Source organism: Elephantulus edwardii, unplaced genomic scaffold (genome assembly GCF_000299155.1).
Source record: "Elephantulus edwardii isolate Elephantulus edwardi_28Jun2011 unplaced genomic scaffold, EleEdw1.0 scaffold00005, whole genome shotgun sequence".
In the NCBI taxonomy this organism is placed as follows: Eukaryota; Metazoa; Chordata; class Mammalia; order Macroscelidea; family Macroscelididae; genus Elephantulus; species Elephantulus edwardii.
The window spans coordinates 22,273,953-22,291,100 of NW_006399755.1; the positions used below are offsets into that span (position 1 = coordinate 22,273,953).

A 17,148-nucleotide genomic window follows, 5' to 3' on the forward strand; every position below is an offset into this window, starting at 1 on the left:
CATTTTAGCCTCATCAGTATCCAAATTCAATTTGCTTTGCACCTGCCTTTGGTAGTTACAGACTGTTAATTTTGAACTGCATCATTGTACTTCCTTCTTTGGCTCTGGACTCCAGCTGTGGCCAAATGTCTTTGCAAATTGGTCACAACATCATGAATTGATATACTGGACTTTAACTGTTACAGATTTTTGTACACAGTCTCTTCTCCTCACTATCACACACAGGTAATCAGGATTTTTCCACTATGCAATCAAAAAAAATTCTAAAGCCACAGCTCCTGTGGGCATTCTGCAATTTTAATAGGTAATAGAGTAGAATCTGGATAAAGATCAGTATGAGAGAATTTTATATATTAATATATTATAGAGTAGTAAGATAAGGAAATCAATAGAGTAGTAAAATGATTCCATAACAAATAATTTTTCTTAGAAAATAGTCCATTAAGTTGGTCCTAGAGTTTGGGAATGAGAAAGAGAAATGCTGCTTTGTCATCTCTCAGTGTCTTAGGACATCACTTGTCCATTACAGTTTTTATCATTCATGTGGTTTCCTTGGTAGTTGGAACAGGTTAATATAACTTCTGTGCTTCTGCGGGAGGGAAATAGGACAAATAGAATTATCAGTACAGGGCTCTCAGAAAACGGGAAGCAGTTACATGCACATTAACTGAATGTAAAAATGTTTTGACAGATTCATTAGAGGAAGACCCTCAACGGGATGGACTAATACAGTGGCTGCAGCCATGAGTTCGAGCCCAGCAGCAATTGTGAGGACAACACAGGACTAGACAGTGTGTTTTACTGTGCAATCTATGGGGTTGCAATGGGTCAGAAGCTACTTAAGGGTCTGTAACAACAACAACAGTGGAAAATAGGAGAGGATATTTCTTTCTTTCACAGAACTAATATCGCATCCTCTTAAAATGAGAGGCCTCCAGCATTGCCATCTTTTTCTTTGAACTGATATTATAACTGTATAGTTTCGAAACTGTTGATAGTAAGTATGCTTATGCTTTGCAGTGGTTGTAGATTTTGAAGGTTTACGGAAAAACCATCCTAAATAATGAGAGACTGTTAAAAAAAAAAAGAATCATTGGGAAGCCAGTGTCTGGTGTAAATAAGGGTAACACCCAATTTAAGTGCAGAGAGGAATTTCTTAAAGTACTAAGCATGGGAATTGCCTCAAATCAACCTAAGCTTAGGATTCTGAAACTGAAAACAAACCTTTCAAAAAACAGCATAAGGAAAAAAGAAGACTAAAATAAAGGGTGAGAATTTTTTATTGGGATAAAAGTTGAGAATTTTTTATTGGGATTAAAATTATTCATGTCTAAAATGCTATCTTTATATTTGAATAGAATAATTGGTAGTTAGTATAGGCAGTTTTTTAGAATGCTTCTTCAATTCTGAAAAGTTCTGTGAGACAAAAGAATAAAGGAAATATTTTAACTCTGGTTATTTAGCTATGGTTAAATTTTCATTTCTGAATTGAATTTACTTCTATATGAGGCCTATAAATTATTTCCTTAATATAGATTGTTAGCTATCAAAGCTTCCCTTTGAAATGCATAACTGTCATTCAAAGAATATGTTTAAGAGTGTATAGTATTGCCATTATAATAGTCTTTGTGCATTGGGGTCTTAAAGGAAGAATCACAGATATATAAAAAAATCCATTACCAAATATAGACAAGTAATAAAATGGATGTTTTATAAGTTGAGCTAATGCTCTGTTTTGAATAAGGAGATAAATGTCTAAAATTTTGGCTTTTCGAATAATTTGCAACATTTTCTCTATGTCTGAAATATTAACAACTTTCCCCCAAAGTCAACAAAGCACAAGTCATGTTAAACTTTTTCGATTCTAAGTATGATTTACTGTATTTCATAGATTTTAAGATGTGCATTTTCCTCTCATTTTATTATCTCTAAAAAAATGGGGTGCATCAATGACAAAGAATTATTTATAGTTTTGCTTTGTTCACACTTTATCTTCTCTTTCTTAGTTATATAATGACCTATCTTACAATCAAGGGTATCTTTCACCCAAGAAATATTGTTATCTCGGATCTTTTCATGACTTTTGAGTGACTACTGCCAAAAGAAATAGTATGTATGTCTAGGAGAATTTATAGTCAGGGTGCCACATGAAGGCAAGGATGGGGAAACTTCGTCTCACATATTTTGGGCATGTTATTAAGAGGGGCAAGTCCTTGGAAAAGGACACCATGCTTAGAAAGGTGGAGGGTTGGCAAGAGAGAGGAAGATCCTAGTGGGGACATGTTGACACAGTGGCTACAGCAATGGGGTCAAGTATATCAGAGATTGTGAGAACGGCACAGGACAGGGCAAGGTTCAAATTAATTGCTTGTCATTGTTCACAGGGTTACTATGAATTTTCGTAGCCACCTAAGAACACCAACATATACCAAAACAGAGCCCTGTGGTGTAGTGAGTTACATCCTGGGCTGCTAACTGGAAGGGCAGCTATTCAAATGTTCCAGCAGCTTTTTAGGAGAAAGAAGGGGTAGTCTAACTCCGGATCCTATTTATAGTCTCAGAGGCCCTACAGAAGGTCATCACGAATCAGGAATGGCTTGATGGCAATGAGTTACATTAAAAGAGGCTTATTTTGAGGTATGGCAATGGACTGGCTAGGTCCAAAATACTTTCGAGTTATTTTCTTATCTGAACTAGGAAGACAGGTTTAATTGCCCTTAAGAGTTTAATACTTGAATTTACTTTAAACTTTGCTTATTTTGTTCCTATCACACTTGCCAACTATCATGGCGAATGTCAACAAAGTATTGTGGTATCAGGAAAGTGTTGAGCCATTAATAGTGTCTGGAAATTTACTGCTGAAATTCTCTATCTCAAATAAGCCATGTGACTACATTCAATAGACATCCACGTCAGTGATGGAGACACCCCTGGGTGCTGAACAGCCAAAGCACAACCTCCGGAAAGAGAGAAACAGCAAACCACAAGAAGCTACTGACAGTCAGTCATTTGACAATACATTTGCTTCAGAGGGAAGTGTCTGTCAAGTGACCCACAGCAGCAGGAGGAAATAAAGAAGATGAGGGTGAAGAATTCAGTGGGAAGACAAAAACCAAAGCAAAATAACAGAACCAAAAAGATTAAATCAGAATGCTCCTCAGCAATGGAGCAATGCGACTACCCTCTCATATGGCTATTTCCTTTTATTAAACTCTCTGCAGGTCATCTTGAAAATATACAGGTGAGGTGTGTTAAGAATCAAAGGAGATGGATTTGAGATTTCTCCAGTGGAAACCATAGACATACAATGTACAAAATCCTGGACCTAGTTCAAGTTCCAAAGTGTGCAATTTTCTCTGAATCTGAACGTAGTGAAAGAATAGGCTCCATGTTTCATCTGAGGCCACCTGAGGTTGGCTCTCTGAGTGACACTTCACTCTTCTCTTTCTCCTTGATTATTAAGGGACAAATCACATGAAGGGGCAGAACACATGATTTTGGGGAATAATAAAAGCAGAGAGAAAGGAAAAAGTGGCTGTAACAATCAAGGAGTATAGAAGAGGTAGAGCTAAAAAAAAAAAAAAGATGGGATGTCATAGAAAAGAAAAGAGTGAGAGAGTAATTAAGAGCTAATAGACATCTAAAAAATAAGAAGCTCCCCAATTAATGCCCACATAAGAAATAGACTTGGCTATAAAAATAATGATACATGCCTATTATTACTCACATAGCCAGGTCTATTTCTTATCTACTTCTTACTCTTTAGATGGTAAGTATATGTCTATCAGAGGGAGCTTAGGTGGTATAGTCTGTAGGACGTTATGGTGCTAACTCAAAGGCTATACCTTTCTAGTGATTCAAATCTACCAGTGGCTACTTGAGAGAAAGATGAGTCATCTTCTCCCCTGAAATTTACAGTTTCAGAAATGAATTTGAGGGGCTTCCCCCCACCGGTTATTGTTGTTTTTAAGCATATGCCTATTAATGAACCATATGACACTGGTAGCTGGCTGTATTTTCTCCAGATTTGATGGGGATACTTGGAGCAGCTTGATTAAAAATATATGGTATATAGCTGATACTTTGGGGACACACCTTAAAATAGGTAGGTTTATTCTAGAGAGTGTCAGGCTTTGATCAAGCTACTTCTTGCATGAGCAACTCTAGAGCATGCTCCTTGGTAAGTAGCAACAACAATTTATTTAACCTCGGTTAATGATTCTCTCAAGCAAAGCAGGATACGTCAGTTGGCTTCAATACAGAGGGCTGGCAGAGGAGTTCCGGACAGTAAAGGGAGAGAGTGAGGAATGGAGTTGCATGGGGAAAATAGGATGGGGAAAACCCCATGTCAGACAAGACAGACAACATGCAAAACCAAGAGGGGTAGTAGGACCAGATGGAAGGTGAGTGTAATGGGGTAGAGAGAAAGACCAGCCTTGGGCAAAGGGAAGTCATTCCAGGCAAAAGGAGGCATTTCAGTGTGGGGAAATCATCAAGCTGAACAGCCATTTTCAACTCTTCACTTTTATCACGCCATAATGAAACAGGAACTAGGGCATTTACTGACAATGCCAGCAATGAATTAGTCTTCTGATAAAACTAATCACACATCACTTAAAAGCACTAAAATATGTTTAAAAGTTTGTCCATCAAGTCCTACAATGCCAATGTTTATACCATTTGCCAACATAAGGATACTAAAAAAATGATGAAGAAATAAAATAGTAAAGAAAACAAAAGTTTTAAATCTTATGATTTCTGATGGTTGGAATTTAAATAAACATGCCTCTTCAAAGGAGATTTTTACATGAAGAAACAGTATCTGAACGTTTTTGTCTTTTGCAATTTCTTCTTTCATTTTATTTTTTCCCCCTTCTTTACTTTTATGTTAAACCATAAGAAAATTCCTATAAAACACAGGAGTTGGCGTTCTTCCATTTGTACTCTTTTTTTGCCTCCTTTGCTGAGAAGGTGCTTTTAAAAGAAGAGTCAGACGAGAGTAGCAAAACAATTTTGACCAGAAATATAGGGTCTTGGAGATTTCAGAGTATATAAAATATCCAATCAAAACTACAAATGGATTAAAAGACAGGAGATGATTTTTACCAACTGTAGGAGTGGTGGCTGCACTCAAGGAATTGGTCGACGATATTGAAGAAGTGCTTTCAGCCCGGGCAAGGGGCGCTATCGGAGGAGGGCTGGAAGAGTGTATAGGAGGGCTAAAAGGTCTAGACTGCAGGAGGAAGAAAAAGAGATGGTACGTTAGGTACACAAATATGGTCATGTAATATTTTCTTGTCTCTTAGCCCCATATGTGATAACTCAGGTTCCTAAAGGGGTACAGATGAAATCATTTCACACTGCAATTGATTCACTCTCTCTTACTTGTGGAACGTAGGCAGGAGAACCATGGAGCATAAACATGTTAAACTCAACAGGTATTCCCAGGTCTGTGACGTGATCAGAGGTTGTTTTAAGATTCCAAACTCACAAGCCCTCAGGCACTAAGGAGATGCCATGATAAGAGCTCACAGTTATCTAAAGGGATTCATACACAAAACACTGCATTATGTTAGCCAAACCCAACATTACTGGCCTCATTATTTGAATACACCTGTGCATAAACACAAAGAAATTTGCCTCTACCGCAAACCCCTTGATGAAAGATCAGAATGTCTTAAAATACAAAGCAAGAAATTTCTGCAACAAATTCATGGTGCCACACGTCTCTTTCTGAAATTCATAGTATATCTACCACTAATAACTTTTTTTGTAATTTGCAAACAGGAGTGGTATCCACTTCCTAAACAACATGCCTCTGGAAACTCTATGAACTTTGAGAAATGTCAATAGTTACAGAAAGTCTTCAGGCCTTTTGTTCGTAGGGTCGCTATGAGTTGTGTTCAACTCGACGGCAATCAATAACAACAACAACAACAGTTTGGAGTCAGAAATAAAGACTCATCCTTCAAAATCAAGCAAATATTAGAAATGAAATCTCCTTTCCTAAAGGATTTAGCCTAATGGGGCAAAACCATCAGATCTGACTGGATCACAGCTGAGAGTTGAAATGTACACTTAAACTATGTTATCGTTGTGTGCTATTGAGTTGAAACCAAGCCATAGCTGACCCACCAGTGGGTTTTCAGAGGCAGGACATCACACAGGAGACTGCCCATTCTGTGGAGCAGCTGGTGGGTGACTCTCTTTTTAAGACGCCACCTGTAATGACCATTTGCATTAGAGCTCAAAAACATAGATCTAAAGTTAGGATGGCTTGTGTTTAGGCACTTTTTAGTTTCTTGTTGTCATTCTCACTTCCTATTCCTTCGTACGTCAGGGTAGAGGGAACATACCACATCTCCGACTCCAGGCTTCCCTGGAGGCAGCTTTGGCCGAGACGGAGGCCGGGGAGGAGGTGGAGGTGGGGTAGTGCTGCTGCACGGAACCAAGGGAGTGGCTGGTCGAGCAGGGGATGATGCACCTGAAAAAACAAACCAGTGTTATTCTTAACACTAGAAACATCATGGCCAAGGCACTGTCATCGCTTGATGCCACCTAACCCATTCTCACAGCAACAATGCCAGTATCCACTCACATCAGCAGTTACCATACTAATCACTATAGCACAAGGTATTTTTTTTTTAAGAAAAAAAAATCACTCAGTTCAAATATGGTTGATGGCAGAAGCTGAAGCTCTTTGCCTCTCTTTGTCATACAGCACCCAGTGAAAGGTAAATCCTTTTATTGCTCTGCAAATCCATTAACATTCTTTTGGCTGTGTGGTAGAAGAAACCTTTTCTTTTGACCACACACTCATCAAATATGTATATTATTATTTCTTGTTTATATTTAGAATTTCTTTATATCCTAGATGAAAACAGATACTAGAACTGAAGACAGATGAATGGTTCTTTCACGTTAGATTTTTGTACTTTAAACACATTAATAATTTCTTACATCAAAACATGTGCTTGACTTTATACATTATATTGACTTTATACAACCCAAACACATGGTATTAAGCAAAAGAAAAGATATTAAAAACATAAATTAGATGTTGTGTGAGTACTTGTGTCCACAATCTTAATGTTAATTTACAGGATTTTAATGAAAGAGGCTGCTTTGGAATCTGTCTATGTACATCTTTCCCATGATGGTTTTTGTGATGATTTTTCAAAGAGCCACTTGGATTTACCTTTCCAGTTGTCAATGACAAATGTATGAAACAAAGGAGACACAAAAAGGCCAGCATGCAAATGGCAGGACACCAGGATTCACAGGGGCCTGATCTTCAGTCATATACCTGGGATACATAGGAAAACTACCTGGATAAACACCTTGTTGTTGTTAGGTGCCATCCAGTTGGCCATAACGCACAATGATCTTGTGAGGAACAGATCAGAACGTTGACCTACCCTACACCATCATCACTATCTCCACCATGCTCAAGTTCATTGACGCAGTCACCGTGTGAGTTAATTTTGTTGAGGCTCTTTCTCTCTTTTGTTGTCCCTCTACCTTTCCTTAGAATGATGTCTTGTTTTCAAGGACGAGCCCCTTCTGACAACGTGCTTAAAGTATGTGAAGAGAAATGTCACTATCCTTGCCTCTAAGTAGAATGCAAAGTGCTCCTTAAGAAAGTCAAATCAATATACAAATAGATCTTATTCTGAAAGGTTTCAAGCACCCAAAGAGAGGATTGTCACTTTGGTGAGAAACAGACATAACATTAGCCCAATAAAATCCCAAGAAATCCTCCCTCAGGAAAATATTCCTAACCCCACTGGAATTTTCCAAGTGACCAAGTGCACATGCTCAAGAAAGTCTGAGATCAACTTAGTCTCTTTAGTTTCCTGTCCTCAAAAACTTTGAAGTTGGTCATCAGAACTCATCATCTCAGAAAGTACTTCTCAAGAAAATACATGGAGTGAATTTTTTTCTTCTTGTTACAACAATATGGAATCGTGGATGTGTTTTACTATGCTACTGATCCTAAATCTAATCATCTTGATGGAAAACCCCGCTAAATATTAATGCCATCCCATTCTACTTCCTCCACTGCCCCATCTCCAGTATCTATAGGGACTATTCATCACCTTCACTTTCTTAACATACTCTTAGTTTTTATTTTATTGAGCCAAGATTTATGCTAACAGTGTGTCATATATTATCTATTTAATACTTATAGAAGTTTCTAAGGTAGGCATTATAATATCATTGTCTAGAGGGGAAAAGTAGAACTCAAAGATATTCAGTAGATTTCCCAAGGTCATACAGCTCTAACAGTCTATTTAACTCCAAAGTTTAAGCTCTTAAACACAAGGTCTTGTGCTCTTGTTTAGATGGACTGCAGAGTCCTACATGTTGCATAAAGCCTGTTTCTATTTTTACATATTCTGCCTTTTACAAATCTCTCAACATAAATATTCTTAGTCTTTGGCTAATCTCCTGAGAGGACAAAAATAGGATATGTTTTGATAGATTCGGTCACAAAATTTTCTCGAGTAAAATATATATATATATATATGATAGATTCTATGACAAAATTTTCTCCGAGTAAAATATATATATTTTACATTTCCCAAAAACAGACATGACAACAAGAGATGGAAAAGAAATCTTTAAACAGTTAATTCTTTGTCAGGACGTTTCATGGTGATTTTGGGAGTTCTATTTCTCATTGTGGGAAAATCAATAGTTATCCAAAATATCTATCCATGAGTCTACTTCCAATCATTATTCTTCTGAAACCTTGATTTAAAAGGTCAGCTGTATATCCTAGTCCTGTTTAAATAAAGAAAAACAAAACAGAAACCCCTTAGATTTATGCTTGGGAAAGTCCTGACGGGTTGTAACCAAAGTAGTGTGGAAATACTGAAAAAAAAGCAGTGGAGGAAGGGTTAGCTGATCTGAGTTCTGGTCCCATCCACCTGTTCCTAACTATGGGATCTCAGCAGGCTACCTAATCTCTTTGAGCTTCACCTTTCTTGCTTAAAAAACCAAAAAAGTTGCTAAGACTAAAAATTAAAAATGTAATAAAAGTGTTCACTATGTGATAAAATGCTAAGCAAAGATAAGACAATATATGTTGAAGGTGATGGTAAACGTCTTTTGGAACAGAGCATTAAAACAACATGCTTCTCTCTCATTAACTGCCATTCTGTCTCAACTCATTCATAGGTTTTCAGAGGCTGTAAATCACACAGGAGACAAATGTTCATCCTTTTCCCAGTAAGTGGCTGGTGGATTCAATTTACCCACCTTTGGGCTGGCACCACAACGCCTTAACCACTAGGTCCCCAGATTCCCCTAAAAATGTGCTTAGTCAATGACTTTCCTTTTTTATTATGGACAGCTTGTTTATTAATTTATTAATTTATTTTTTTTCTTTTCCTGTACTGCTTGCTATAGTTGATTTGCTATATAGTTAGGAAGACACTGAGTATTTAAAAAGAAAACAAAAAAACCAAAACCACTTTAGTGAAACATTTCTTACAGAATTTTGAGTCCACAGAGCCATTCAGAGCCTGAGGGGACTTTCCCAACCTTCAGGTGCTTTTGTGAGACCATACAATCTTTATGTATTTTAAGAGTCTAGAAGACATTACTTGTTTCTATTCAAATGATTCTATCTTCAATTACACTTTCATTCTTCCCCTTCAGGACTATTTACATGCAAGGGCAATTGGAAAACTAACTCAATGTCATCTCTGTTTAAAATGTAAACTAAAAACTAAAATTAACTGTCCTCAAGTCTATTCCAATTCAGTTATAATCCCTTTTATTAGGTTTTTGAGACTGTAAATCTTAACAAGGGGACACTTCCCATCTTTCTACTTAGGAGAGACTGTGGTTTCGAACTGTCAGAGTTGCAAAGCCTTTTATTTCATAGGACAGAACACTATGGACTATGCCACCAGAGATGCCTGCTTAAATGTTAGCTTTAAAAAAAAAAACAAAACCATGTATATTACTTGAATTTTGTGATTTCAAAAAATGAGCACTTGATAACAGGTTCTCAATCCATTCACGGCTCTTAGGTTGAGGTTCCATCATTGTTTCTTTGGTCACATCCAAGAACCTCTTATCTTTGGTTTCACCTTTTACCTCTCACTGTGTGTGCCTGCACATGTGTTGTCAGGGGCTGAGAAGGAATCAGGAGAGAAGGGGGATAGCTGATGAGGTTGAGGAGAAGTGGTCAAGATGCAGGCCATAGAACTCAACAGATCAGGTGTCAGATTGTGGTTCTTGACTGTGACTGTCGACCTTTCTGAGCCTTAATTTCCTTATCTGCAAAATGGAGCTAAGATACATTAAGGCTGGTTAAGTAATTGAATTAAAACATATGTAGCTATCTAGTTTCATATATACATTAAGAACAAAGCAGTCATCCTAAATTATGTTCTTAGATCCTAATAATTTTCTCTATAAGAAAATGCTAAACATGTATGGAAAGGGCTGTAGATAATATTTCTCTTTTTTTTCCAGTTTCAGTGTCATGGTGCCCAATGCTTTGTTCTATTTTGCTTTTTTAAATAGTTTGCTTACAGAGTTGGTATACATTATGTTTCACACTACTCTTCATTGATACTGTGTTTAAAGTAGCACATTCAAAGTCCTAAGGCAGTTCCTAACTGTTCAATTGATCCAAGAGAGTTTTCTGTGGGGATGAAAGTGCTGTCCTCAAAGTTAGTCAGTGTTGGCCACTGAAGATGTGAATTGTGGTTGTGGTTACTGTAACTGAGGAAATGGATTTCTGTTCAAATTCTAATTCATTATAATGACAATTAAAACCATCATGCGTGGTGAGTGGCTACAATACTGAACAGGGCAGGTTAAAAAAGACTGTAGTTAGAAAATTGCCACCATTAGTTGCCATGGATTCTGAGAACCTGTATGTGCCCAAGTAGAACTGCCTTATAGGATTTTTCTTCCATTTTAAAATTGTGATTTATTTATTCTTGCACATATTCTTTCCTCTCTGTTTCCTCTCAATTCTACTTGTAAGGCTATTAATATATGTGGTTTCTAATTGTCCATTCCTTATAGAATGTCTTTCCTTTCTCCCATTCCCGTGTAATGTACATTACCTATACAAAGGATCTGTTTGGTTTGATACATAGGATTTTTGAGGCTGTGACTTTCTGGAAGCACATTCCAAGATTGGTTTCTGAGTAGTCCCTGGGTAGGTTCATTTGCTTACTTTAACCTCTTTATCCCAAACTTACCTACTAGTGAATGACTATGTATAACATCTACTAATGTTGTTTTAACTCTTTAAACTGGGAAAGGTTGCACTGAACAATCTATCTATACTGTTATTTCTTTTTCCCCATCCCTCAAATTTCTTACACACCATTGAAATTTTTGTTCTCATTCCTAGCATACAACTTGCGTAAGAGAATGGCAACCTTTGCCAACAATCAGTGTCTTCATTCTAGTAAGACAGCGTGTTGTCCAAACAAGATATTAATGATATTTTGCAACAAGAAAATTAAAGTTCTTGGAGCAAATTCCTAATTTCTGTCTTACAGCACTGGTGAACTCTTCTACCCACAAGGATGTAGGTACTGTCTATATTTGATCAGCCACAGTCACCTTGTGGTGAAAGAAATTTGGGAACCAAGCACACTGGCCCCAGGCAGATAGCACAAGGAAGTACAGGGAAAGTAGTTTCATCACGCTCCAGGTTCTAAAAAGGCAGGTATGACAGGAACTGCTAATCTTTAAAACATGAGGCCACATTCTACTGTTTTAATCCTAAATTTACATTTCTACTAGTCTGTGTATGTTCCATCAATAAAAGATCAAGCAGCAAATAAACTGGGACTTAATTAGGCAAGATAATAATGCAAAGTTTTATTTATTCATGGGTTTCACTGGATCAGCTCAATACTCCACTTAGAAATTCAATCCTTTAATACAAGCAAAGTGCAGCCTTTTCCAGCTCAATTATTAAAAATCAATCGTCTTCACTGTTTACATTTAAAGATCATTTCAAAGAAGAATATAATTTCAAGCAAAGAGATGGTACTGAAACTGTTAAAAAAATCCTCGTGACTCATAAGATCGGTGGTCAATTAAATTGTGGAAGGTGATGGAGCAAATAGAAAGAAATAATAGAGTCTACTCTTGCTCTAGTGGTTAAGTAGTTGTTCTGTCAACCCAAAGGCATGCAGTTCAAATCCAGAAGCTGCTCAGTGGGCGAAAGAAGGGAAGTCTCCTTCCTTGATAATGTCTGAAAGCCAGGGTCAGCTATGACTCAGTTCAGATTTGATAGCACATACAATCAACCTTCTCCCACTAAAGGTGTTTAGTTTGAGAAGAGCATTGCAACCTCTCACTGGAGGTAGCTAAGCATTCCTTGCAAAGTCCAACCCAGCAAAGAAAGGCTCAGAAAAAACAGTGAACTCACATTCCTCTTCTACAACCTGACACCCAGTTTTCTCTTTTCAATTAGAGTAGTCTTCACATACAAAGAAGAAAGGAGCCTGTGCAACACAAAAAAGGCCTAAAAAGGCAATAAAGGATACATCTGGAGAGAAGAATTTTGAACAATTTTTTGATAACATTTGTGCTATATAGGTATGTGTTAGTGTCAAATAATCTGGAGAAATTTCATCAGTAAACCTTTATAAGGTTTATCCTTATAGGGTACCTGGACAGCACAGGGATTAAGAGGCCATATTTTGGATCTGACAGACCTGAGCATAAATATTAAGTCTATCATCTCTAATTATGTAAACTTGAGGAAATGACTTAATGCTTGTGGCACAGTTTTCTTTGTAAAATGAGAGAAAATAATAATACATGTGGTGTTGCTTTTAGAATAAAACATATGGTATTAAGCACTGGGTGTGGTACTTGGGACTAGAAACTATAGCTGCTACTTTTCTTGGCAAAATAATGGCCCTACGTGGTCATATAGCAAAGAAATATACTGATAATGTTTATTATAATGTTTCCCAAACTTATTTGAGTTTTGAATAATTTCTTTTTTATGAGGGGAAGTATATAGGAGCACACCTACGTTTACAAAACAGATTTTGTGTGAAGTACACAGAGAACACTCTGTATAAGAGTCTCCAATGAAAGAGGAAACAATGAGGCCTGAAAATAGAAGCAAATGTTTTTTTGTCTCTTACCAATTCTGAGTAACAGACTAGTCACCTCTTTGAAACAAATGAAGAATAGCAGATGCAACTTCATAGGTCTAATCCAAACCCACATGTACAGGTAAGAAGAGACTGGAGGATACAGTTAGATACTTGAGGACCAGTGGAATAGATAAGACGGAAGAGGATGCACTAGGAAAAAAACCTGAACCCTGCTGCTTCTTTTATATGTATGGCAGATATTCCTATGGTTTCATATTAGGAAATACAAAACCTCCCAAGTTTCAAAAACAAAATTTGCAACTAGAGTCCCCAAAAGTACATTTTTGAGAAATCTTTTCCATTACCTGTCACCACTGTTATTGTATACTGTCGAGTTGGAACTAATCCATAGCTGGCCCTCTAGTGGGTTTTCAGAGGCAGTAAATCACACAGGAGGAGACTACCCATCTTTCTCTTGTGGAGCAGCTGGTAGATTTGAACTGTGTACCTTTGTGTAGGCAGTGCAATTCCTTACCACTAAGCCACCAGAGTTAATATCCTTTAGAGTTAGTATCATAGGCTGATAAATGTGTCAAATGGTGAAATCAAGTAAGTACAGTTTTCTTTTCAATAACAACTTGATTAGGTTGGGGACAAAATAAGACACTCTCCTTTTGCTTTCCCAAATGCCTATTTCAAATCCTGATATTTTGTCCAGAAAAAATTTTTTGTTTAAAGACAAACATGATCTTCTTTCATTACCCACCCAACCCCTCAACACACAGATGATCCAGAAGCTTCGTAGGGGCATCGGACAAGGAAATCAGACATGAAACCCACACACCGTGAAAGCCAGCTTTCCAGAATTGTCTTGCATTCCAAACAATGACACCAAGGCTTGCGTTAAATGTAGATTATTTTCTACCTGCAAGGTTGGGGCAGGGCGCTTCTAAAGACTGAGAGAGCAAGGCAAGAAAACATCAACAGACTTGGACTATGACTACGAGCATTCGATGATCTAGTAGGACATGCTACAGGGCCACAGGACACCCAAACCCAAGGAGGAATAGCTGAAGCTCTAAAGCCAACTGCCAGCCAGGAAAAGGGTATTGCTCGCACTGCAGCCATGGCCATTGCCTGTCACACAAAGCACACCAAACAGCAAGACCTACCACTGGCAGTCCCCGTACCACCGCTGGAGCCAGGTCCAGGGGACGAAACCACAGTCCTGTAGGTGGGTGGTGGTGGGGGAGGTGGAGTTGCTCTCTGTCCCAACCCAAAATCTTTAGGAGATGAGATTGTTTCTAAGTAATCATCTTTAATGAAAGTCTGCTCAGCAACTTTCTTCTGGACTTCTTCTAGATTGAGTGGCGATGGTACATTGCGAGGAGGACCCAGAGGGCCAGGAGGGCCTGGTGGCCCTGGGAGGCTCTGGGACACAGGAGGGCCTGGAGTTGGGGACTCCGCTGGGCTTTCTGATGTCGCTGGTGGGGACATCACTTTTTCCCTTGGAGTCAACTCTGGAGTAACATGTTCCGGAGATGTGTCAGAAAAATGGACCCACTTTTCTTCAGCATTAAAAGCAACAGACTTGGGGGACAATACTGGGCCGAAAATGCTGTCCAAATCATTGATTGATGGTAGCTTTTCAATTTTGACCTCTGTAGCTGACGGGTCATTTCCTGTGGTTAAAGCAGTTGATTTTAAACTCAGTTGACTTTACTAATGTTATTTATCTGGGGAGGGGGAAGGCATGATTGCTATGAGCATAAGGCAAAGCCTGACAGATATATTCTCTTTCTCTCTCTCTCTCAGCCTCAGTGGGCATAATTTTTATGAAGCAAAAATATCTGCATGAGATTAGAAGCTGAGGATGAGGGAAGAGTTCCATTATTCTGTTTCCCCCTGTGACCATCACTGTTTCATGCTGTTAGTTACTCTTTTGCAAGGTACTCACAGTTACATTTATGATCATTAACATGACGAGCATCATAAAGCTCTTAGAGGCTGCTTACAAGTGGATGATTGTGGTGTTTTAAGAAGACAGTGTCAGGTTCACAGAGGAATATAGGTGGTGGGAACTGCAAGTTCTAAAATGGACATGACTTTGGACAATCTACTGAGATAGGCACAACACAGTAGGTTTTTGTATGTTCAGTATTTCATATAATATTTTATAAAAATTATCTACTCTAGGATATTAAATGAAAACATTTGAGAAACTAATTAGGACATCAGTTGACTTCAAATATTATCACTTTATAGTAAGTCACATCTAACAGAAATGCAGTAAAAAAAATGCTCATACATATATAATTGTAAATACACACACACACATATCCAACATACAACAGACATAGAGAAGACGACTTCTGACACTTAATAGAATTGTTAGAGAAAAGTTGTAAATACACACACACACACACACACACACACATATCCAACATACAACAGACATAGAGAAGAAGACTTCTGACACTTAATAGAATTGTTAGAGAAAAGTCCTGGTGGTGCAGTGCATTAACTATTGGGACTTTAATTACAAGGTGGCCAGTTTGAATCCACCAGCTGCTCTGTTGAGAGAAAGATGAGCAGTTGCCTCGGGTGAAGGTCTGCAGCCTCAGAAGCGTAACGAAAGATCACCATGATGAGGCAGAACTGACTTTATGGAAGTGAGTTTGTTTTCTTGAGACCTGTTACATTTATACCTGTTCAACAAGGAAGAATATTTTTAAAGCATCCACATTAATTATTTTCTCTTCATGTCGACCTGTTAAGAACACTGGCATGACTGTCATATATATCTCTCTGAAGTCAAACATAAAAGTTTCTTTCACTTAAAGTCAGAGTCAATTCTCTTCTTAATTCATCTCGGACAAAAGAGAAAATCATGAAAAATCTTTTTTTCCCTACACTTTGCAATAGCCTATTTGCTAATAAGTGACATGTGAGAATTAGTTCCAACTTTAAAATTAGAAATTGTTACCAACTAAGTAGAAGGCAGTGGCAGATGCTTCATGGAAGCGAAGCTCCTTTACAATTAAGTAAACTATGAGTTTATTTAATTAAACAATAGAAACTATATAGTCTAAATAAACAATAAGTTCTATAAGAACTGACTTAGTACTTAGATATTTAAGGTTTGAAAGTAACCTTCCAAGTTACAATAATTGAGGCAAGTGAGATAGTATTACTCATGATTTACAACATTTTTAGCATTTTTGCTGGTTTGTGGTTTGCTGGTTTGAGTCTCTTCTTTCGTTCAACTTCTACTTTACCAAGCATGCTGTCCTTCTCCAAGGGATGGCAGTTCCTCTTGACAACATGCCCAAAGTTCATGAGACGAAGCCTGCCTATCCTTGCTTCCAAGCCACATTCTGGCTATAATTGTTTTTTAATTATCTTCAGTAAGATTTTACATGAGAATTACATTAAAACATGCTAGAGGGTTAGCAATGGGTCGATTCCAACTAGAAGGTACACAGCAACAATTATATTAATAAAATAGTTCAGTAATTTCTACATTCAGCAGAATAATCTTTCTTTGCAAGGGGCATTAATATGAAAATCTTCTTGTAGGTTGGTCAACCAGGTCTTCTTTACACAGATAAGCAACTGCTTTCAGAGTTCATTCATTTGGCCAAACATCTCAAATGGTAGTCCATCAGTTCTTGAAGCCTTGTTTTCACTCAGTCCCTTCAATGCAGGCTAATTTCTTCCTTTAATATTGTGGGTTCTTAATATTTTACCTCCTGAAATAGTTGGACACAGATCAAATTTTTTAGTACAGTTAGTGTATTCTTTATATCTTACCTTGATATTTCCTGCATCTTTCAATATTTTGCCAATGTTGTGTTTGTTAGGTGTTGTCGAGGTGACTGTGACTTCTAGTGACCCTATGAACAGATTCGAACCCTGTCCTATCCTGTGCTGTCCTCATCATCTCTGACACTCTTGAGCCCATGGCTACAGTCACTGTGTCAGTCTGTCTTGTTAAAGTCTTCTTCCCTTTTGTCCACAGAATCTTTCAATATTGCAACTTGGGGCT

The 17,148-nt window shown here is 37.7% G+C and overlaps 1 protein-coding gene across 5 annotated transcripts in view; it reads right to left on the minus strand.

Moving 5' to 3' along the window:
- Nucleotides 1–17,148, minus strand: part of SGIP1 (SH3-domain GRB2-like (endophilin) interacting protein 1) — a 329,295-nt gene that overhangs the window by 72,534 nt on the left and 239,613 nt on the right. For 3 of the 5 annotated variants that reach the window (XM_006879756.1, XM_006879755.1, XM_006879757.1), the window contains 2 exons: nt 6,357–6,484; nt 5,107–5,233 (listed from right to left, as the gene is read on the minus strand). In XM_006879756.1, the coding sequence (XP_006879818.1) occupies nt 5,107–5,233; nt 6,357–6,484 (255 nt within the window). Of the gene's footprint in view, nt 1–5,106; nt 5,234–6,356; nt 6,485–14,272; nt 14,783–17,148 lie in introns of all 5 variants that reach the window. The other 2 variants (XM_006879754.1, XM_006879753.1) reach the window with 1 other exon arrangement.